The sequence below is a fragment of the Astatotilapia calliptera genome, chromosome 1 (genome assembly GCF_900246225.1).
Source record: "Astatotilapia calliptera chromosome 1, fAstCal1.2, whole genome shotgun sequence".
NCBI lineage: Eukaryota > Metazoa > Chordata > Actinopteri > Cichliformes > Cichlidae > Astatotilapia > Astatotilapia calliptera.
The window spans coordinates 4,808,340-4,829,157 of record NC_039302.1 but is presented as its reverse complement, the minus strand read 5'-3'; the positions used below and the strand labels follow the sequence as shown (position 1 = coordinate 4,829,157).

At 43.7% G+C, this 20,818-nt stretch overlaps 1 protein-coding gene across 2 annotated transcripts in view; it reads right to left on the bottom strand.

The window, feature by feature from the left end:
- Positions 1-1,215: 1,215 nt before the first annotated feature.
- Positions 1,216-20,818, bottom strand: part of crtc3 (CREB regulated transcription coactivator 3) — a 46,119-nt gene continuing 26,516 nt past the window's right edge. For both annotated transcript variants that reach the window (XM_026149730.1, XM_026149813.1), the window contains 10 exons: positions 16,913-17,016; positions 11,417-11,455; positions 11,253-11,338; positions 9,881-9,930; positions 8,961-9,181; positions 6,085-6,320; positions 5,642-5,803; positions 5,082-5,165; positions 4,542-4,749; positions 1,216-3,659 (listed from right to left, as the gene is read on the bottom strand). In XM_026149730.1, coding sequence (XP_026005515.1) covers positions 3,454-3,659; positions 4,542-4,749; positions 5,082-5,165; positions 5,642-5,803; positions 6,085-6,320; positions 8,961-9,181; positions 9,881-9,930; positions 11,253-11,338; positions 11,417-11,455; positions 16,913-17,016 — 1,396 coding nt within the window. In that variant the 3' untranslated portion in view covers positions 1,216-3,453. The remainder of the gene's footprint in view (positions 3,660-4,541; positions 4,750-5,081; positions 5,166-5,641; positions 5,804-6,084; positions 6,321-8,960; positions 9,182-9,880; positions 9,931-11,252; positions 11,339-11,416; positions 11,456-16,912; positions 17,017-20,818) is intronic.

Sequence of the window (20,818 nt, the reverse complement as noted above, 5' to 3'; positions counted from 1 at the left end):
GGCTGACCGTCATAACATAAAGACAACTGAGTGTGTTTTCAATGTGAGGATATCCTTGATGTCATGTGGAGCTAAAAGAAAAAAACCCTCAGAAACTTAGATGACAGATTATATGCAACTTTGGTCATGTTTTATTTGATGCCAGCATCCACATCATTAGCTACACCAGTACTAGGTTGGATCACCTTTTGCATTCAGAACTGCCTCAAGTCTTTGTGGCACAGTTTCAGCAAGTTGCTGGAAACATTCATCAGAGATTTGGATCACTACTGACACGACAGCATCACACAGTTGCTGCAGATTTTTGCACATCCATGATGTGTGTTCGACTGGATTAAGATGTAACTAAAAGGACAAGAAACTAGTTTGATGCATTTCAATTTTTGTGGCATGGCACAATATCCTGCAGGAAGCAGCTATCAGAAGGGATGGATATGAAAGGAGAATAGTATTTATGTAGGCTGTGGTGTTTGATTGATTTAATTGGTAACAAGGAGCCCGAAGTGTGTAAAGACAATGTCCTCCACACCGTTACAGCACCTGATCCACTGATACAAGAAGGAGTCGTGTTTTCATTTGTTTACATCAAATTCTGACCTCATCATCCAGATGTTGCAGCACAAATTGAGACACATCAGGTGGATGATCATTTTTCCAACCATTTATCTTCCGATGTTTGGCGATGCCATGTAAATTGCAGCCTCAGCTCCCTGTTCTGATAGGAAACAACCACACCGGGGACTGTTTCTAACAGCACATCTGCTCTAAGGGCTGACATGTACATTCAGAGCTACCCTTTCCATCAGTGTGAAACAGTTTTCCACTGACCTCTGACATCATGGTGTGTGGGGATGTGTACATTAATGCATAGAGGAAACTTGTAAATAAATAATCTGCATTTGAATCCTGACAGACACTAACAAATGTTGTTTGTAGACCACTTACAGAAAACATGAGGGCAAAGGAAACTGCACGTGTTGAGCTCATCAGCTGAACTAGCTGTGGTTTAAAGAGGCTTCCTGCAGTGATGCTGTTAGTTTGTGCAGCGCTTACAAACATCGGAACCAATCAAATCAGACGTCCCTTTAAGGGACTTGTCTCTTTACAGAGTACAGTTATATTGGTTTCAAGCGAGCGTGTGTTCGACTGTAAGTGTGAGGTACACCACACTGCTGCCATCTGGTGGCAGGAGCAGAAACGCCAGGACAACATTAATACTTAATGCACAGTATAGAGTTTTATTGTTTATATTAAATCAGAAAGAAAAGCACTATAACGTATGATACAAACCAATAAAATTTTATATCTTAGGGAAAAACAAAAACTCAAATGACATTACAAAAAAAATAGTAACACTAGTGGACAAAAAACATTCTTTAAATAACAGAACTGTACATTTTCATACGCAACTAAAAAACAAAAAACAAAAAAAACAGAAAAAAGTAAGACACCAAAAAGAAACGAATTAAATAGTGATGGAAAAGAACCACAGGCAGTCAGTACCAAACAGAGCTAAAGCTAAAGTCAGCTGACGCGGGAGGAAGGACGTAAGGCAGCAGGAAACAGGCTGGGACGCGGGGAGGATCAGAGCGAAGAGAGGAGAAACTGCTGTGTGGTTCCTTCACTCACCGTCTTTACAGAGTTAACAAGAGAGAGCAAGTAGCTGAATATAAACTCTTTAGAAAACAACCTCAGTGTAAGCCTAGCACCCCACCTTCATTTTCATTTTGACAAATATAATGACACTGAATCTCTTTGACACACAGACAGAAGCCACAGTCCACACAGTGCAGGACACCTCCAGGTTCCTTTGCATCAATCACTGTAAACTCTCACGAGAGTCGGCACGCACCGTGGACGCCGGACGGATGTAATATCGCAATTTGTAGGAAACTCGAGCCCGCCCATCGACTCAACCGGCGAGCCTTGTTACACTGCATAAAGTCCAAGTTGCACCTGTTCTACAGGTTTCTGAAACTCTTTGAAAAGTTGCATAGGTAAACGAGCAGGCAGCAAACGACAGCCTTCGATTTGACTACAACAAACACTAGAGGGCACCGAATGACTTTGATTCATTACATAATCGTCTGCAAATCTGAAAAACTTTTCACCCAGGAAACAAAAACTCATCTCGCATCAAAATTAAACTCGTGGTGCTTTTCTGCAACAACTGCATGTGTGCTATAGAAAGTCTTCAGTGATGGCTTCATTCTGTTTCTTTGGGTTTGCAGGTTTAAACAAAGAATCTACACAATGAGAATCAATTAGTGCAAAAGAGGTTAAATGCAACGTTACACCATGTCCGGAGTCCACGTGATCGAGAGCCCCCTGAACGACTCAGCAGCTTCAGCCACAGAGTGCTGGTGGAGGGAGGGGAGCTATGTACTGCTACAGAAGACAAACACGTAATTAACCCAGTAGCACAGCGCATGCCCCGCCCCTTTTTCTTGTCTTTTTTTAAAAAAGCGCCATTACAAGTCGGTACAAAATGTAAAATAAAATCATATGCAGTGAACGTACACATGAGCAAAAATGTGTCAGGTTCCTTTGAAGCGGATTCGGCCCAGAGCTGTGCGAGCTGTGCCAGACAGAAGTGCCAGGCCGCTCACGTGTGACGCAGGAAAGATCCATCAAAAATGCAAATAAACAAAACGTCTCAGAATCTGACTTCTCCGATAGAAAATTCACAAATCTAAACTTTTTAGTAGCAATATCAAAATGTCCTCTTTGTAAACAGTTTGCCCTTTTTGTCGAGTGGGTAAATACATTCTAGTCACACTGATGCTGAGGCTTGTATACGAGTGTGTAAGCGTGTATTCACAAATCTGTGGCAAACATCTCAAAATCATCTGACGCTCAAATCCCTGTGAGCTGCACTTCTGTTGTTCAAGCAGCCACGGCTGACTTCACTGCAGAACAAAGTCGTGCAGGTGTTCGACTTCATCGCAGCTCCACTCGTACGTTTGAAGAAACGTAAATTGCGTGCTGGCGTTCGCGTCGCCTTTTGGAGCAGCGGCGGGGTTGCTATGGTGCGTAACCATGGTGATTGGCGCAGAGTGGGGTGGGGGTAAGGTGTTGTGAGCTGGTGATGAGTGAAAGGACGGGAGCACTCGAGCTCCTGTCGGACGTCCTCGAGGTTTTGAGTGTGGAGACGGGAGGGGCTGTGTGTGTGTGTGTGTGAGTGTGTGTGTTAGGGCGGGGGGGCTCAAGCGTGCATGAGGGGAACGTTGCTCAGAGCAGGCATAAACAGTGTCTGTTCACAAGTCTCCTTCTTCCGAAGTGGGCATGACCGTGTGGGCGTGTTTCACATTTCATGAATCTTAGTGGCAGTGGATGCATGCACAGTGGCCCTACATGGATTGTTTGCATGCAGATTCAGATTTGTACACTATACACTGCAAATCTGTGTGTGTGTGTGAGTGTGTTTCTTTAGACATGTGGTGCTCTTCACATTCAGAGTCTGTCACTGCGGAAAGTATCCTCCACAGACGGGTCCGGCAGCACCATGTCGGGATCACTGAGCATGCTCAGTCCGTCCAGGCTGAGGGGCTCGATGCGCAGCTCGTCCTCCAACGGGAAGCCTACCTCTGAGTCAAAACATTCGGGCACCGTGGAGAGCGCACTGCTGATGTCCTTGGACAGACTGGGGTTGGAGTCATCTGAGAGAGAGAAGCAGGTAACGCCCAATGATCTTTTTGCTTAGACCAAAAAGAAATAAAAAAAAAAGCACAAGAGCAGCACAGGTAAAAGTCACGTACATGAAAGTGAGTTCATCTCCCTTCAGTGAGAAACGTCAGCACGGCGCTCTCCTATTCTTTGCTTTCAATGAACACTGAAAATTCGAGGTCGCAGCTGCGTGACATTTACTAATGTCACTGCAGTTCAGCACAATCACTGCAGCTGTCTGAGGCTGCGCCGCATTAGCTCAACATCCACCAGCTCTCTGCAACACGGCAAACATCATAATACACAACATCCTGTGAAACAGGTGATTTCTAACACCCATAACTGCACAGGCCAGTGGCTCATGTTAGCAAGCCAGAGACAGGTTAACAGATGGGAGGGGCTCCGTGATCCACCGAAAGCAGTAAAGACAGATGGAAAACGGGAGGTGCAGTAAAACAACTTGTGACCAGCAGAGGAGCTCTCAGCTGGACCGTCCTGACAGACGAAGCTAGCTCTGCTAACGTGAATGAGCCAGATGTTGACTTTGTTTGAAAACAGTAGCACCAAAATGTGGCACCGCATCCAATCGAACAGCAGGCAGCCTGGTGAGGACTCCCTGTGCCAAAGTCACTGACTGCTGTTAACTCAAACTAACAGCAACAGCAACAAAAGTAAGACTAATAACAATGTGACATCATAGCAAACAGTAAGGGTGACAAAAACAGGGCTGTGTAACTGGCTCAGATTCCTGCACCAGGATATCCAAACAGTCCAGCGTGTCAGGAAAACACCGACTGTTCGGTTTGTTTTACATACTCGCATGTTTATTTTTTTTAATCCAGACATGACAGCGGCTCTCTCCCCGTCAGACTCACCAGTCAGTATGATGTTGGGCAGTCCTCCGCTGCAGTTTGAGTACAACATATTGGACCTCATGTGCATCTGGTCCTGCAGGCTGCTGTGGCTGCCACCCATCCCTGACTGAGCAGCCTGCGAGTAATAGAGGGAGGCGGACGACGGATCGAAGCAAGACCCCCCTGCTGTGGAGCTCATTGTGTTTTCCAACAGACCAAACTGATCCAACTAGCAGGCAGAAGGTGGAGAGAAAAACAGAAAGAATCAAGGAGCTGAGATGGTGTCACATTCACCCTGGCAGACTGTACCATGTAGCACGTTTTCTCAGCACAAGAAAAACGTCACATCCTCCTGATCTGTCCTGTCAACACTGCACTCACTTTACTGTTGGTTTGATCTTTGTTTGAGGTTTCACACATACAGTCTGCAGGATTTTGTTTAGGAAAAATGTTCCCAGAAGATATTTCAATCTTTTAACAATTACAGACACTGGAATCTGTGTGTCAATAACCAAACACTCGAGGTTCTCATAGCACATCTGCAGGTTTAACAGTGGTCACCTGATAGGGGACCATCTTGTTCTGGCGATTACAGAACTGCGGCTCCATGAACGGGTCGCTGAAGAGAGCTGCCAAATTGTTGGGCTATCAGGGAGAAAACATTACAATGAGAAGGAAATCAGTTCATTTCATTCGTGATGACGTGTGCTGCCAAAACATATCAGACTTTATTATTATTACATATAATGTTGCTTCAGTCACTTTAACCGTAACCACAGGAAAGGACAAAAAGCTAAAACAGAATGAAACTAAAGGAGGCTTTGTGTGTCTGCTTCTGAACACATCTGCATAAAAATGATCGCATATGAAGTGCTGACTGACAAATCCAACTACAGCCTCAGTGTTGCACTGGCTTGTTTGTTGTTCAGACTCCATAATAAGATATAAAGGCTCAGCCTTGTCTGTTACAGTTCAAATGCTGAAGCAAAAATGTATGAAAATCAATAATACGCTGCAAACACTGTTGTTTAGTGACATGACTGTGTGTCCCCGCGTGTGCATGCTAACCATTCTGCACACACACAGACACACACAGACAGACAAAGACGCTCTTCACTCACTTGGCTCGTGTTGAAGTCTAGTGGAATGCTCTGAAGCGGAGAGACGGGCTGCTGCTGCTGCTGGCGTTGGCGGCCCTGGTCCACTATATGCTGGGGTTGTTGGTAGAGCGGATAGGGCGGCGGAGGCTCCCTTGGCATATTGCTGGTATCCAAAGCAACTCCCTATCCACAACAGAGAAACCCAGCAGGAGTCACTAAAGTCCAATAAAGACCTGAAGCTAATTCAGTCTGACTGTAGTGTCATTACTTCATTACTCTGAACAATGACACCAGCGTGTTTTCTGCAATGTAAATGAGTAACTTGGAGGAAATGCTTTGCTTTGTTATGCGTACGTTGAATTTTGGATCCTTCTTTGTGACAGCAGTCGTTCACACAGTGAAATAACTCCTTTTTCTGGTGTTTCCCTCTAGTCAGGGGAAACCTGTCTGTGAGGTGAGTGTACCTGCGTGATGGGGGACAGCGAGGGCGACATGGTCGGAGACAGCTGCTTGGCCAGACCCCTGCGCTGCTCGGCCCCAGGAGACAGGGTGAGGGGGCTGATGGGAGCTGGCCTTCGCCGGGGGGAGTTGCTGGACAGGCGCAGGGACGAGTTGATGGAGGGATTGCTGAGCGAAGACTGCAGCTGACAGTTGTTGAGGGAAGCCTGGATTGAAGGGTTGCTCAAAGAGGAGGAGAGACCTGCAGGGAGAGAAAGCACAGCAACACAGGGACTCAATCACACGAGCTTCAGACCCAGCACGGTGTAAACGAGGAGAGTATGTGGTACTGCTGATGTACTTTTTTCCAGAATACTCTCCAGGCCCCGACTCACAACACTAGACTTTATTGTGTGACTGGGAAGGGAGAGAAAGATGGCGAGCAGAGGAAAGGAAAATGAGAGGACAGAGGGAAACTGAGGGGAAAGAAAAGGGCTGTTTGTAGCGAACCGAAAGAGGGTCAAAGTTTCTCTGTCACTTTGGTGTTCGGCCAAGCTGAACTGTATCCGACATGGGAGCCCAAACACACACGCGCACACGCAACATACACAGACATTTATGGGCGTGACCAGGCAGCAGAGTTCACAGTGGGAGCTCTGAGACAGAGAGAGCCTTTAATGAGTTACTAACAACGTATGGCTGGCAGAGACATGGAGCTGGAGCTCGCTCAAAGTGCCGGAGCTCGGCTTCCTAAGTTAAAGGGACAGTTCGAGTCCCAAATTCATGTATTTTCCCCATCAGCACTGTTATTCACCTGTCCAGACTGTTTCAGCGTAAAGTCCTAAAAGTCAAAGAAAAATCTATCAAAAGCACGTGTTACTCACTCCAAGTATGCCACAACTAAATGTTGCAAGGACAAGTGGAAGCAGCAGTGTTGTGTTAAACTGAGCTCCCACAGAATCACTGCTGTGATGTGTTTTATGAATAATTCAGGCAGACTCACATCTTTGGTCTTGGATCGGTCACAGCTCAATATTATTGGAACGTCCCAGACATGTTTGAGGTGTGCGGGCCAGAGATTGTCCGCGGTGATGTCATGTGATGAAAGGGGGGGCACTTTGAGTTTGCGCTATCAGGCAAGAGGAGCAACAGAAGGGGAGGCAGGCACCCATGTATCTGTGAGGTTTCCCCTGGTGTGTGTGTCCTGTGTTTGTGTGTAAACAAGTATTTGTTTGTAATTTACTCATTTCCACGTGGTCAAAATGAGTCTTTATCACATGTGGACTGTTGATTCAGCACCATGGCTACGACAGGCGCAAGAGAGGCACGGGTGCTCCACAGTGACCACAACTGCACAAACAGCTGCTAATTTGTGATTATTTTTGTTTTTTTACAGAAATAAAGCTTTGTATTTTTTTAAATAAACTCCCATAATGACTTGCATATTAAAAAAAAACTTTGGTTTTTTTTTTGTTTTTTATTGGGGAGTGACGGTAACGGTGTTCTGGGAATCCATCCTACCTGAAAAAACATCCTACCCAATGTTTCTGCGCAGAAGCGGCGCATGCGCACAACACCAACGCTGAATTAACTTCTTTTTCTCTCACCCATCCGGAATACTTCTTAAGGTTATGGTTAGGGTTATGGGTGGGGGTAGGGTTAGGTTTAGTCGCAAGTCACCGTCAAATTATAACATGTCTTGTGTAGTTGTTCTGTTGTGTAGTCGTTTTGTTTTGTGTGTCAGTGAGGGCACTAATGAATGTCACAAAGGCACATTGGCAATGTAAACACTGTCACTAAGTAGAAAACCAGCGGAGTGATACACCTCCTGTCGTCAGGCCTGCAGGTTCATCCCTGTGCTGTTCTGTCTTTTGGTGGACAAACTTTTTTTTTTTTTTTACTGACACACATCATTTGTGGGGCATCTTATTGTGACACCTGATTGTTCTCTCACTTTAGTTTTAGTAATACTTTTAAATGGTTGTAGAAAATGAAAAACCAGCAGGTGTATTGGCTGCATTTTTAGATAAATAGTTGTATATGTTTACAAAATGTACAATTTATATTTACCCAGCATGTCTGTGTTTTTTTAACAGTAAAAAATACTACTAAGATTTTAAGTTCTTTGTGTGATTTCAGATCAGTAATAGAACTATTAATAGTAATAGTAATACTAATGCAGTATGTCAGTAAAAAAACAACAACATGCTGTTGAGCTGAAAGAATGAAACCAAACCAGGCAAAGGGGAAAAATAAAATGAAACAATCTGAGGGTGAAATACAAACGTAAACTCAAAAGGAGTCAAAAATGGCCGGTTGTATTTCAGACCTCAGAGGGTTAATCCAACAAATCATGAAAAATTAGGTTTAAATTTTTGTTCATGACAGTGCAGATTTCTGACATTTTGTGTAATTTAACATGTAACAATGTGACTGTTTTCTGACAAAAAACAGTGTGAAACTTAAGTCAGACTTGTGTTTGTAAATGAACCGCCCCATGTTGTGTAGCTTTTTATACTTATTGGGCTGCATATTTATTTATTATACAGGTTATACGGTACATAACATCAAAACTCACATGTTTTATGTAACTAAAGTGTGTAATTATGTGGGCTACATACAATAATTAAGTTGTAGACTATATTTATATGAAAAACATGTATTCTTACTGCATTTGAATCATTTTAACCATATTTAACCACCTGCATATGTGTTTGGGGGAAAAAAAGGGCTTTGATTTTGCCACCCCATTTGATTTCTTTGTCACCCTCATGCCACCCTAAGAAAATTTCTCTAGATCCGCCCCTGCACACACACACACACACACACACACACACACACACACACACACACACACACACACACACACACACACACACACACACACACACACACACACAACCTTGTGAGTTGCCGATGCCCAGGTGCATCATTGCAGCTGGCAGGTTTCCGGTGCTGCTGCCCCCGCTGATGTTGGGGTACCCGATGTTGTCGTCAGGGTCCAGCGGCGTGGAGAGCGGGGAGGGAAACTGCAGGTTGCTGAGGTCTGGCAGGGAGCCCCCGGTACTCAACGAGCCCTGGTAGTGGGACAGCCCGGGGTTCTGCTCTGGAGACGGGAATATGCTGTAGGAAAGGCAGACAGAACACTGATTCAACACTGCGCCACTGACCACAAACCATTCGGATTAAAGTAACGAACGCGACTAATTGAAAAGCACTCTCTTCTGTTCCCCACCCACTCTCTGCTTCTTCAATTATTTCCAAATAATAGCATATGGGCAGCAACTGTGCCTCGTCTGTCCCCAGACTATAAAGCAAATGATCGCCTCCATAAACAGAGCAGCTCGGCACCTGGTACTCAGTGTTCTCCCTTTCTTATTTCCATGTTCAACTGGGGCAAGTCTATGAACGCTCTGCAGAAGCTGTTACTGCATTCTGTATCATGAAAAGAGAAGATATAGGTCAGAGCTGTCTCACACGGTACCACAAGGCTGCTGCTAATACATTCCTGGCAAAAATGGAGATTCACGACACCGGAGGTCGTTTGTGGTGGAAGGAAAATAGTGTCAACAAAACATGGTTAAACAATGCCAACGGCATGTGATTGTCGTAACAACACTCTTCCTCTTACTTCTAAAGGTTAAAGGTGTAAAGGACGTCCTGTTTGAAGCAGTGGGAATGCGTGGCATTTCATTTCTAGCATTCCTTTGTTTCCTTAGATCAGCTGCAGTTGTTACTGCCCATGGAAAACACCCACAGCAGGTCAGTTATGACCACAGGGAAACAGCAGAAAACACACACAGTGACCCTGCTCAGACTCACTTGATTCCAGGCACTTCACAGGATTTAGGCCTTGAGGCCAGAGACTGGACCTGAAACAGAAACAGGAAAACTATGATACACGCAAAACATAACTGAGACATAAAGCAACGAAAACCCTGAACATGCATTTACACTTCTTGAAACAACAATTCTGCATTTTGATTTTATGCTAAAATTATTTCAAGGTTGCATCAAAGACAACCTAGTGTGCTAAAAAAAGGCAACGCAACAGCAGCCAGTGACTGCAGTCAGGGCTAGGCCACGCGGTGCGTTTGACTGAGCATGAAAGATCAGCAATTAGGCAACATTTAAAATGTTAACAACATGGAGATGTTGGAGCCTCCCGTTCATGTCAGAGCATGTTCACAGCATTTACAGCTTCAATTAGAGGTTGAAACAGAACTGCCATGAGAGAGAGGAAGAGGAGAAAAAGTCCTGCAGCGGTGTCAAGATGTGCTAAACTGTGGCTTCTTTACTTCCCAGCCACTCTGTGGGCCGTGCACCACCAAAGGGAGCATCAAACCATTTATAGGCTGCACTTGACGAGCAGCGATGAAGAACTTTGTTTAGAAACTGCATCTTGGAAATGATGAACACTTAAACACGCATCCATGTGCACAAGTTAAAAACATGAACACTACCGCCAGCAGCAGAAAAAGCTCGCCATTATTTCACTTTTCTACTACCGCTTATTGCTCGTGCACATGTTGCTATTCCAGAGAAATGATTTCAACAAACACTTAGAGAATAAAAGCAGTAAAATAAGGATCGCTCAGGCATCAAAACCAGAGCATCTGTGCTGAGAGCGGCTCTTTGCATCAGCACAGCGTATTCATCCAATAATGAGCAGAAATCCCCCTGAATACCAAGAATTGAGCAAAAAGAATGGGGACATTAATCACTGAGCAATGGGTGGTCATAACATTTGAGAATGCTGTGATCAGACAGACAGTGTTCTGACTGAAGGTCCACGTTTAAAACACACACAGTGTGCAAAAGTAAATGTCACGCATGCAACTGTGTTATGTGCAAATGTGCAGCTGGTGACTCGAGGGGTTAGAAAGACCACCATACTCTCTGTGTATTTAAATCATTTCTTGTTCCTTTGTGAATTTCAACATTCCCGATTCCGTATATTTGCCTCTCACATTTCTGGCTGCTAACGATCAGACAGGAAGGACTGGTTTGACCTGCAGTCTCTCCTGAGCCACGGCAGGAATCCACGGTGTCACGATCACCTACGCTGCCACAGACAAGTGCTGTTGGTCCCATTTTCAAGTTTGTTTCTATCAGCATAGAAAGAATGCAACCAGATGTGCAGGGATGAAGCCAGCCTGTGGTCAGTGATGTAAAAAGAGAGCAAACTTCTCACCTTCTTGGCCTGCCACAGCTGCTTGGGTAGAGGCTTACTGACACCTATGAGGTTCTCCTCGTTAGGGATGGTGGGGAAGGAGAAGACTGCAGAGAGAAAGGCGCACGTTCATTCACACGTTTCCTAATGTCAAGTATAATATGGTGCAATGTGGTTCAACTCACCGTCTCCTGAGCCGTCCACCTCGGCCTCATTTACACTCGCTGCACACCAGCCTCCATCAGAAGCAAACAACCAGGAAGCAGAGTGCGAGTGGCGTGATCGACGAAGAAAGACACAGAAAACAAAGGCGGAGGAACGTTAGAGGATATTCTATATTAACCAGCTGTTTGAATAATCCCAGCACGCCTGATGCTCTCATTAGCCTCTCTGACAGTAACAGGCCCTCTGGCATTCTGCAATTACTGTGCAGTTTCAACAACAACAGCTGGGCATCTGGCATCGTGTTATTAATCAGAGAGGGCGAAGAAAAGTTGGGAGACGACTGTTGTTTTCTCATGCCTCAAAGATGCTTTCTACTCCTCCAGACTTAACAGCAGATCCACATGCCTGTGTCTCGTCCACCCAGCGTTTCTCTTTTCTCTGCCCAAGTCATCGTGTGGGCAACACCACTTCCTGTGAAACACTTCTGTTGCTTATTAGGAAAATAGTTTTTGTTTCTCTCGTTTTCTCCTTCAGAGCTCATCATGCATCAAACTTGAGTTTAGGTCATTTTTTTACGACTGCTATTATAGAAGTTTAAGGGCTGAAAATCTGGAATTCATGTCAATGCTACTTTGGCACAGACACTTCCCAAATTGAAGCCAGCTCGCCCCGGCAGGCTTATGCCCCCCACTACACCAGAGCAACTGCTCAGGCAGAGCTCAAGCAACACAATCAAGAGCCCAAGGCACTGACTTTGCCTCCAAACTGCACCAGCTTCCAATGGGATGCACTGGTCTAATACATGGAGGCAGCATCTGAAATCCACAGAACACAAAGGCTCCACAAACCTGTGACCACAGGTTAGAAGTGCTCAATCATCCAGGTAAGTACTAAGATCATCGGGCCAACTGCTCTTGGTGCAACCTAGGTCTCGGCTGAAGACCAGAGGAGACCGTGCCTTTGCCGTTGCTGCACCCAGGCTATGGAATACTCTCCCTCTTCATATTCGCGCATCAGATTCCATTCAGTCTTTTAAATCACGTTTAAAAACGTATTTGTTTGATCTGGCATTTAAGGCGAATTAGGGTAATTTACATCTGGCTCTGTATTTAGATTATGTAATTATCTTATTTTATATATTTGTAATTTATATTTTATTGTGATTTTATTTGTACTGCGATTTTAATGGAAAGCACTTTGGTGTACTTCGGTCTTAAAAATGTGCTATATAAATAAATTTTGATTGATTGATTGAAGTAAATCCCTAAACGTTGATTCTGTTCATCTGGACATAGTGGGAGTGGGAGAAGTGTTTGTCACTCATCTTTCACCGTCTTATAATGCTGTGATTGCAGCCCAGCTCTCTGTGAATGGTACTCATGGACGTTGATCGGTGGTTGTTGATCAATGGCTATAATAATCTGCATATTAATGATCAAGGAACTGACCTCCATCGTTCCCTCAGTGGTGCTACTTTCAGTCATTGTGCAAATGTAGTGTTTATCATGTTGGGGAAACCTGCAGTCAGCTGAGACTGAAGAAGTCACCTGATGATGACGAAACGTTTCTCCCACTGAAAGCGTCCAGAATCAACCTTTGGAACAAATCAGAAGTGTTTTGGTTTCATTGGATTTAGACCATATCAGTGCATGTAGTGTGAAGCATAAATCCAATAAAACCTTTAAAGTATAATTGTAATTTGCTTTGAGGACAGATGTTTCCAAAGACTTTTCAGGATCTCCACAGCCCGACTCCTTCCGTGCTCTCATTCTCTCTGAGGCCCATTCAAATTCAGAGACAGCATTCAGATGGAGCAATGAGACAAGACAAGCGTCTGGCATCGCTACATTTCCCCTTTAAAGGTTGTCGAGTCCCCGTAGCTCAATGCTGCAACTAGGACGGAAACGGGACAACTGGCATGGAAAATGGTTGGGCTGGTGTCCCTGGCTCGGATCAGGCCGTGCAATGCTCTCAGTATGGGTGTTGTAAATGCTCAGGATTAAGAAAAAACACTAGTGTCTACTGCCACAGCATAGCAGCAATCAGAGCCCTGTCAGCTGCACAGACTGCTCCTTTTCTACTGACAACAACAGAAACGAAATCTCACGATTAGAGACTGCAGCTGAACTGATCTGTCCAAAGTGTTTCCACCTATTCCTCCAGTGTGACTCATAGCTGTAATTTCTAGTTAGATGCTTCTTTAATCAGCCAGGGCTTAACACCACTCTAAGTCCGCCGAAGCCTTGAGAGGTGTCAACGAGGCCCTGGAGCCTCACAGCTCTGTGCGCTTGTGCAGGAGGCCGTGACACCAGGCTGCTCCATCTCAAGGCCTCTTTCAGAGGAAACGACACAGAGCCTGTGGGTCATGTGCAACATGTATTTTACATTTACAACAGGCTGTGAGCGCAGACTGCACTGTGCATAGTCCCCCGCAGACTTCTTAGTTCATGTTGGAGAAACAGAATTAGCTCTTTGCAGATACAGTTAATGATTTATCAGTTTGACATAAATGCACCGAATAAAGTTTAACTACTTAAACTATTGTCAACGGACATTATCATAATTACACATTCATTTATAGACATAAATCCTTCAGTGGTTTGAGCCTCTTAACAATTCCAATGATGGGAGACTAAAGAAACCTTATGGATTCTGACTGATGGAGTCTCAAGCTGCAGCTCCTCTAATGGCCAAATGAGGCTTTAATGTTAAGGTTTCATTTTAAAATACCTCTTTTTTTTTTCATTATTTAAAAAAATAAATAAATTACCGCTTAGTTATTTTGGTCTTCTTGGGTAATTTCTCCCTTCATAGCACACCTGTTTGGATTTTGTTTAAGTACGGGGTGTGCTGACAGCTGTAGTCCCATAGCTGCATGCTGGGCCTCACCTCCATTAACTGGAGTCGCTGAACTGGACCTCTGGGGTGCCGTTTGTGCATTTTGGAGCACGTTAACAGACGAGCAAATGTTACAGCTGAAATGCAGCACAGACCATCCAAGAAGTCTGTGCTTCAGGTTTGGTGCGTAAGGCTGTAATATTTTACTCAGTGTGCTGTGTGTCCACTTCATGGATGCAGTTTGCTAACAACAGTTGGTAACTCAGTACTCCACCCACTGATCAACGGCCAATATGCTATAAACACAAAAACTAATGGGTCACAGTGGCTACGTCCATCTAGGATCCACGGGTAGCCACTCCCATCAGTGCATGCGAGCTGGAACTAACATACAGGCAAAAGCAACCCTGTGTGCATAAATGAAGCTCTTTCTTGGGTTAGATCTTGAGGCAATATCCTGTTTGAATGTGTTGTCTAAACAGAAGGAGTAGGAATCCACTGCAGGAGCACTTCTGTTCCACACTTCATCAGCACTGAGATAACAAAGAAGCACAAAGTGAAGGACTAACGAGTGCAGAGAAGAGGACGATCAGCTCTTTGACTCTGAGTCGACTCTCTCTCTCTGGCTCAGCTACAGACGTATAAACAGACTGTTTTAAACCACAAAGGGCTGATGGTGAGTTGTGTAACTGAGCCTAGAGTGGCTTACTGGCCTGAAATGCAGCTGGTTGGACTGTGTTCTCTGTTAATAAATGACCAGGGGAACAGAAACACAAACATCATAAACTAGCATGATTACAATGAAATGAGCCCAGTATAGGAGCGGTCTGCTTACTCTATATGACTAAAACACATCAGCTCTGTATTGCAGTGATCCAGCTTTCTACTCTGAAGTGTAACACATTGGCTAAGTTTTTGAGGCTAAATCCACGAGTGGGTTGTAATTAGTCTCGCTGGACTGTTTCCTGGCCTTTTGGTGGAGCGTTTCACACTGTTATTCCTCAGATTCTTTCATGTGATGGTTCCTGTTAGATTTAGGACCTGATTAAGTGGCTCAGGGCAGAATAAAAACCTCTGTTGGCACCAAAAAGCAGGCACACAAACAGGTTAGCGATGGAACCTGCTGATTAATTCAGCTTGGACTTTCTGACTTGCTCAGATTTGCAGGAGGACGAGGTCACTGCTGCTGTTTGTGGCATCATTTAGCCCCGTGTCCGTCATTGCAGCAATCATTGTTAGAACAAGCACAAGGCTGTAAGATCCATTCCTTCAGTCTTTAACGACTGCTCCCTCTGAACCAAGCCCTGCATATTTCTGCTCCTCAACACTGCTGTTTTAATGCATCCGAGCTGATTTGAAAGGTCAGAGAGAGGGGACGCATATAGGCAACAGTGTGTACTTCTCAAGTCATTTAAACACAGTCGGTCAGAATCTGACTAATGCTCTGTGTTTTTCTACACATCCGACAGGTCAGCTGTTAAAGACAGATTCCAGGTTTACATCCCGCCCTCTAGTTGGGAATATAAAGCAGCCTCACTCTGGATGAATCCTGCACTCCATCTCAGCTGTCGGGATTTGGAGAACAGCATTTCTCAGTGGCTGACAGAAGATTTTACCCAAAAACACAGCGATTCTCCTTCTGCCCCCTCTCCTCGGTCGTTAGTTTTGTCCCCCTGTTATGCACAGCTCGTGGTAGCTCGTGTTGCTCATTACTGAAATGACTCGGTCACGTCTTTTCTCATAAATTGGTGATTTACTCTTAGATCACCTGCAAAACCTTCCACTTCCTGTGGCACTTTTCAGCTGTTGTGGGATTATGCTAATCCGGCCTGCTTAGCAGCGCTGTGTTAGACGTTAATTCACAAATTCTGCTTGAACTAAAATTAGCTGGTGGGGCAGACCGTGGCTTCAAATGAGCCTGAGTATGTGTTTTAAGACACAAAGCTGGGAAGTTTAAAGATGTTCAAACAGAGAGTTTAACAAATGTATTAGTCCAGGTTTACACCACAGGTACCGTAACATAACAGTACTGCTAATCAACAAAACCATTTTTATGTTTGTGTCATGGTTAAACCATCTGCATGTGCAAGTTCTTTAATCAAAATGATATTTTAATACTAGAATATAATGTTGTTAAACATGTGTATTGAGTTAAGGAAATTATTTTGTTTTAAACATATTTTCCAAAAGCGTGTTTTCCTATTTTTACAACAGACGGTCTCATAAATTTGTTAAGCACTGTACTTCCATATCACACCTGTGCAACCAAATGCAACACCATCTTGTTTGCTTGTAGCTTAAAGTGAATCGGGTGACTCACTCTGCACAGAAGTTACAAACTCACGGTGAAGCACAGACGCACAAAACCCACGGAGTGAAGAGGCGACATTTTCTGGTTTGTTTGCGTCTCTCTTCAGGCAAACTGAGGCCTGATGATGTCAGGTTCTTTGATGGCCAATAAGAGCAAAGTAACTGCTGTGAACATAGGTAATATTTACAGGAATAAGACTACTTTAAACTCCAAATGTCTTTTTAATTTTGCAACTTAAAGGCATGTCTTAATGATGGAGATGAATTGCAGGTCTTCTTAAGTCAAATTCTAACTTACAACACTAAACACTGTCAAAAGGGACGCATAGAAAGTGCTCTCTGAATGAGTGTGCGTATGATACTCTCACCATTGCGCTGTGGGGGTCCTCTACCCATCTGCTGGTGCATGCCAAATGGGTCCTGAGGGTTTGGGTTCATAGCACTTGTATGAAGAGCAGAGTCTGAGTTGGTTCTGTGTAGGAGGAAGAGGAGGAGGAAGAAATTATGGTGTGTATTCCAGCACCCTGGACAGAGGCAGAAGGTTTCTGAGGGCTGTAAGGTCAGTGAATCATTCCTGCTCTGGCTGCACATGGGCCACATTCATCTGCAGGCTCCCGCTGACCTTACACATAAACACCCTCACAGCACTCAGCTCAATCTTTAGCAGGACATCGTAACATAATCACCTTAAACCCTGAACGAGACACAGGGAACTCCATGCAATGGTTAAGATTAATATGAATGTTATAACAATCCAATTTCATCTGATTATTTGATTTGAAGCTGCGCTTTTCTTGGCGGTAGATGCCCAATCCAACATTTCACACACATATGTTCACCTTTCACTTGAAGCAATCTCTGAACATACACACACGAGCCAGCCCACACACAGCATCTTCGTCTTGCAGCGCTTCAGCTGAGAGCTTTCTTTAGTGCGCTCCATTAAGCCTAAATAGCTGCTTTTGTGCACCACAATGTAGAAAAGTGTTGTAATCACACTTATACTGTGAATGTGTGTGTGAATGGGTGGGTGACTGGATGTGTAGAGCGCTTTGGGGTCATTAGGGACTAGTAAAGCGTTATACAAATACAGGCCATTTACCATTTATACTTGATCCAGTTTAAGCTTTTAAAGCTGCCAGATTTTATTCCAAGTCTGCTTTGTACCATCCATTACTGTAGGCTGAGGCAGGCGAGTACGTTTGATTATTGAGCACATCGAAATGAAGCTAATGCATCTACACACTTTGGCTGTAAATATAAATCTGTGCTGTGGTTTGAAATAAAATAACAGAGACACATCAAAATGACCATTTTCTTCACTGTGCCAATTATAATGATGACTAGGGCTGGGCGATACATCGAGTTTTTCAATACATCGATATATTTTTATACGAGATAAGAGATGTGACAATATCGTTTATATCGATAGCGTCTTTGTCACGTTATGATTATAAGTTTGCTTCTTGTCCACTTTTGTCTCTATGCTGCGTTACTCCGCCTCCCCCATCGCTTCACCTGCAGGCAACGACTAGATGGACACGCAGCTATCAAAGAGGAGCTGGTCGGTAAAAACAAAACATTTGGAAATTACTGCTTTAGTCCTGGCAGCGTTAATCTCATTAAAATGACGTTAACGTGGCAAATCTCCGTTAACGAGTTACCGCGGATCGCCCCATGCGTGGGGCTGCACGGCGGCAATGCTTTAACGCGCTAACGCCATGCAGCCCCACGCACGGGGGCTGCATGCCCTAAAGTCCTTTAATTTTCTCAAAAATTGACAGCGCGCCTTATGTATGAATTCTGGTTGTGCTCACTGATATTGAACCGATTTTCTGTGGTACATGGCGCTCAAAATTCTGTGAAAAATGTTTTAGTACGACTTTGCTAAGCTACAAGGCCGCACCGCTTGATGGATTGTCGGAGCATTACGGCTATCGTAGGCAGGAGCCTCGCGGAGTGATAGTACTGTGCTTCAACGTAATATTACCGTACTGTGTGTGTATAAGGACCATAAATGGCACCTGTTCAGAGACACGGTTACAAAGAGGATTTCAAACTCCAGGCTGTCAGTCACGCAGTAGAAGTTGGGAACAGAGCAGCTGTGAAATCTGTCTTTGTTATTATGCTCAGCGTCTGTTAGTTTACATTTTGACTGCACAATTGTGAGCTTTTTGTTATGCACAAAAACAACATTGGTTTATTTTATTTATGGAGCATTATTATTAAATGCTGATAATTTATTTCTGAGTAATTTTTGCACGTACATCTGCGCTGTATGTTAATAAAAGTGTCTGTGTGAGATCTGGGACACAGCTTTGACTAAGAGCTCTCTCTTTGTTCTTACTTTATGGCTTTAAGAAATATGGAGAGAGATATATCGTATATCACCATCGAGATATGAATTTTGGGTCATATCGCCCAGTCCTAATGATCACTGACTTTATGGTAAATGGCCTGTATTTGTATAGCACTTTACTAGTCCCTAAGGACCCCAAAGTGCTTTACACATCCAGTCATCCACCCATTCACACACACATTCACATTACACACAGTAATACATTCTAAGTTAGGAAATAGCCTTTAAACAACAGTTAAACAAGCACAGGGTGGAGACTCTGTGATCTGCCCCCATTCATAGCAAAAAGGTGCATTTACAAACATTTTGATTGCAAATTTAGAAAAAAATAAAACAAAACATTGAATTATCTTCAAAGCATTTAAAATTCAGACATGTCATTTTCATTTTTCCCCTGTTGTAGGAGATCCAGACTTCTGCACTCAGTACTCATCAAATGTGGTCGTGTGTTCAGTCTTTAAGTCAGATTTAAACCCTTTCACAGCTGACGTTATTACAGTTAACTGACTCATTGAAGCTGCCTTTTACTTACAAAATTAAAATAAAATCAAAGTATTGAGTAAGTGTCCTTATTTTTATACGTTAAAAAACAAACTTCAACGTCCTTGCTACTGTGATATTTGCAATTTATTTCCATATTTGGCGGTCAACTGCAGCAACCAAGTGTTCATTCATAGACTGAGAGTATGTCACAGTCTGGACAACCATTTTTATTCACAAGGCAATCGCACAAATCTCATAATGGGAGGCAACCTGTCTCCAAACAATCGTGATCCAGCTTCAGCTGGTTACAGTTATTCTCAGACTGGTGAAGGTGTGCAAAAAAACTGCCATCTCATTTACAAATGCAGACGGATTGCCAACACGTCGTGATCAATCTGCCAAAAAACCCCAAAGAAAAACAAGTTGATTGACTGATTGATCCAATTTAATGTTGTTGTCATAGTAACAGAAACACCGTTTTCTGATAATCCGCTGGTGCAAACCTAAAAATGTGTATTTTAGACAAACTATTCTCCGTGGTGATGACCTGGAGGCTGATACTCAAAGTTGGTTATGGAAAAATATCATGCTGAATGAAGATGAGAACGCCACATTGGAGATGGTATAAAATTGATCTGGTGCCATTTTACGAGTGTATGTGCGCAGATATTTCATATATCCCATCCAGTCTGTACCTCGAGAGCTGCAATTCGGTGTTTCACAGAAGCCAACGGTCACAGCGAGGTAATACTTGTAGAAAGCACTCAAGCACTTTGCAATGTGTGCCATTTTATTCTTTTCTACATATTCCACTTGTGTGTTTTTAATCCTGTTCTCTTATAATAAGAAATCCAATCAGACAAACAGTAAAGAAGAATGGTGCTAAGGAAGCCGCTGCTCCCCGCAACAATCGAGTACAGTGCAGCTGTTGGTTTGTTATTGCTTTGGTCACATTGTGTTGGTCCAGAGCTGTGAAAGAGATTAAGATCAGACCACATTTTATGAGTAATCAATGCAGAACTCGCTTTAATTCCAACATGTTCTCAACCTTTTCCTGCAACTGCCGCCAACACAAACTGACTCCAGAAAAATCAGAGAACCCAAAGACAATACAACATTTCAGAGATGATGTAAAAAGGCTGAGAGTCAGAAAATGTGAGTAAGGGACCTTGATGTTAGACTGCAAAGAGTCCTAAAGCTGGTTAGTGAGTACCTAATGTTACAGACTGAAAACAGGAGTGGAAAGCTACAAAGAAATGAGTGATAAGACTCTGGAGCTGAGACTCGGGTCCTCTATTCCAGTGCTTCAAAGGAAGGAAGAAAGAAGAAGGGGATTATTGAGATGTTACAAATCAGGCAGAGATTTACAACAGATAGAAACCAGGACACGATGTAGACAAGACGGATTGCAAAAAGACAAAGAACAGAATTG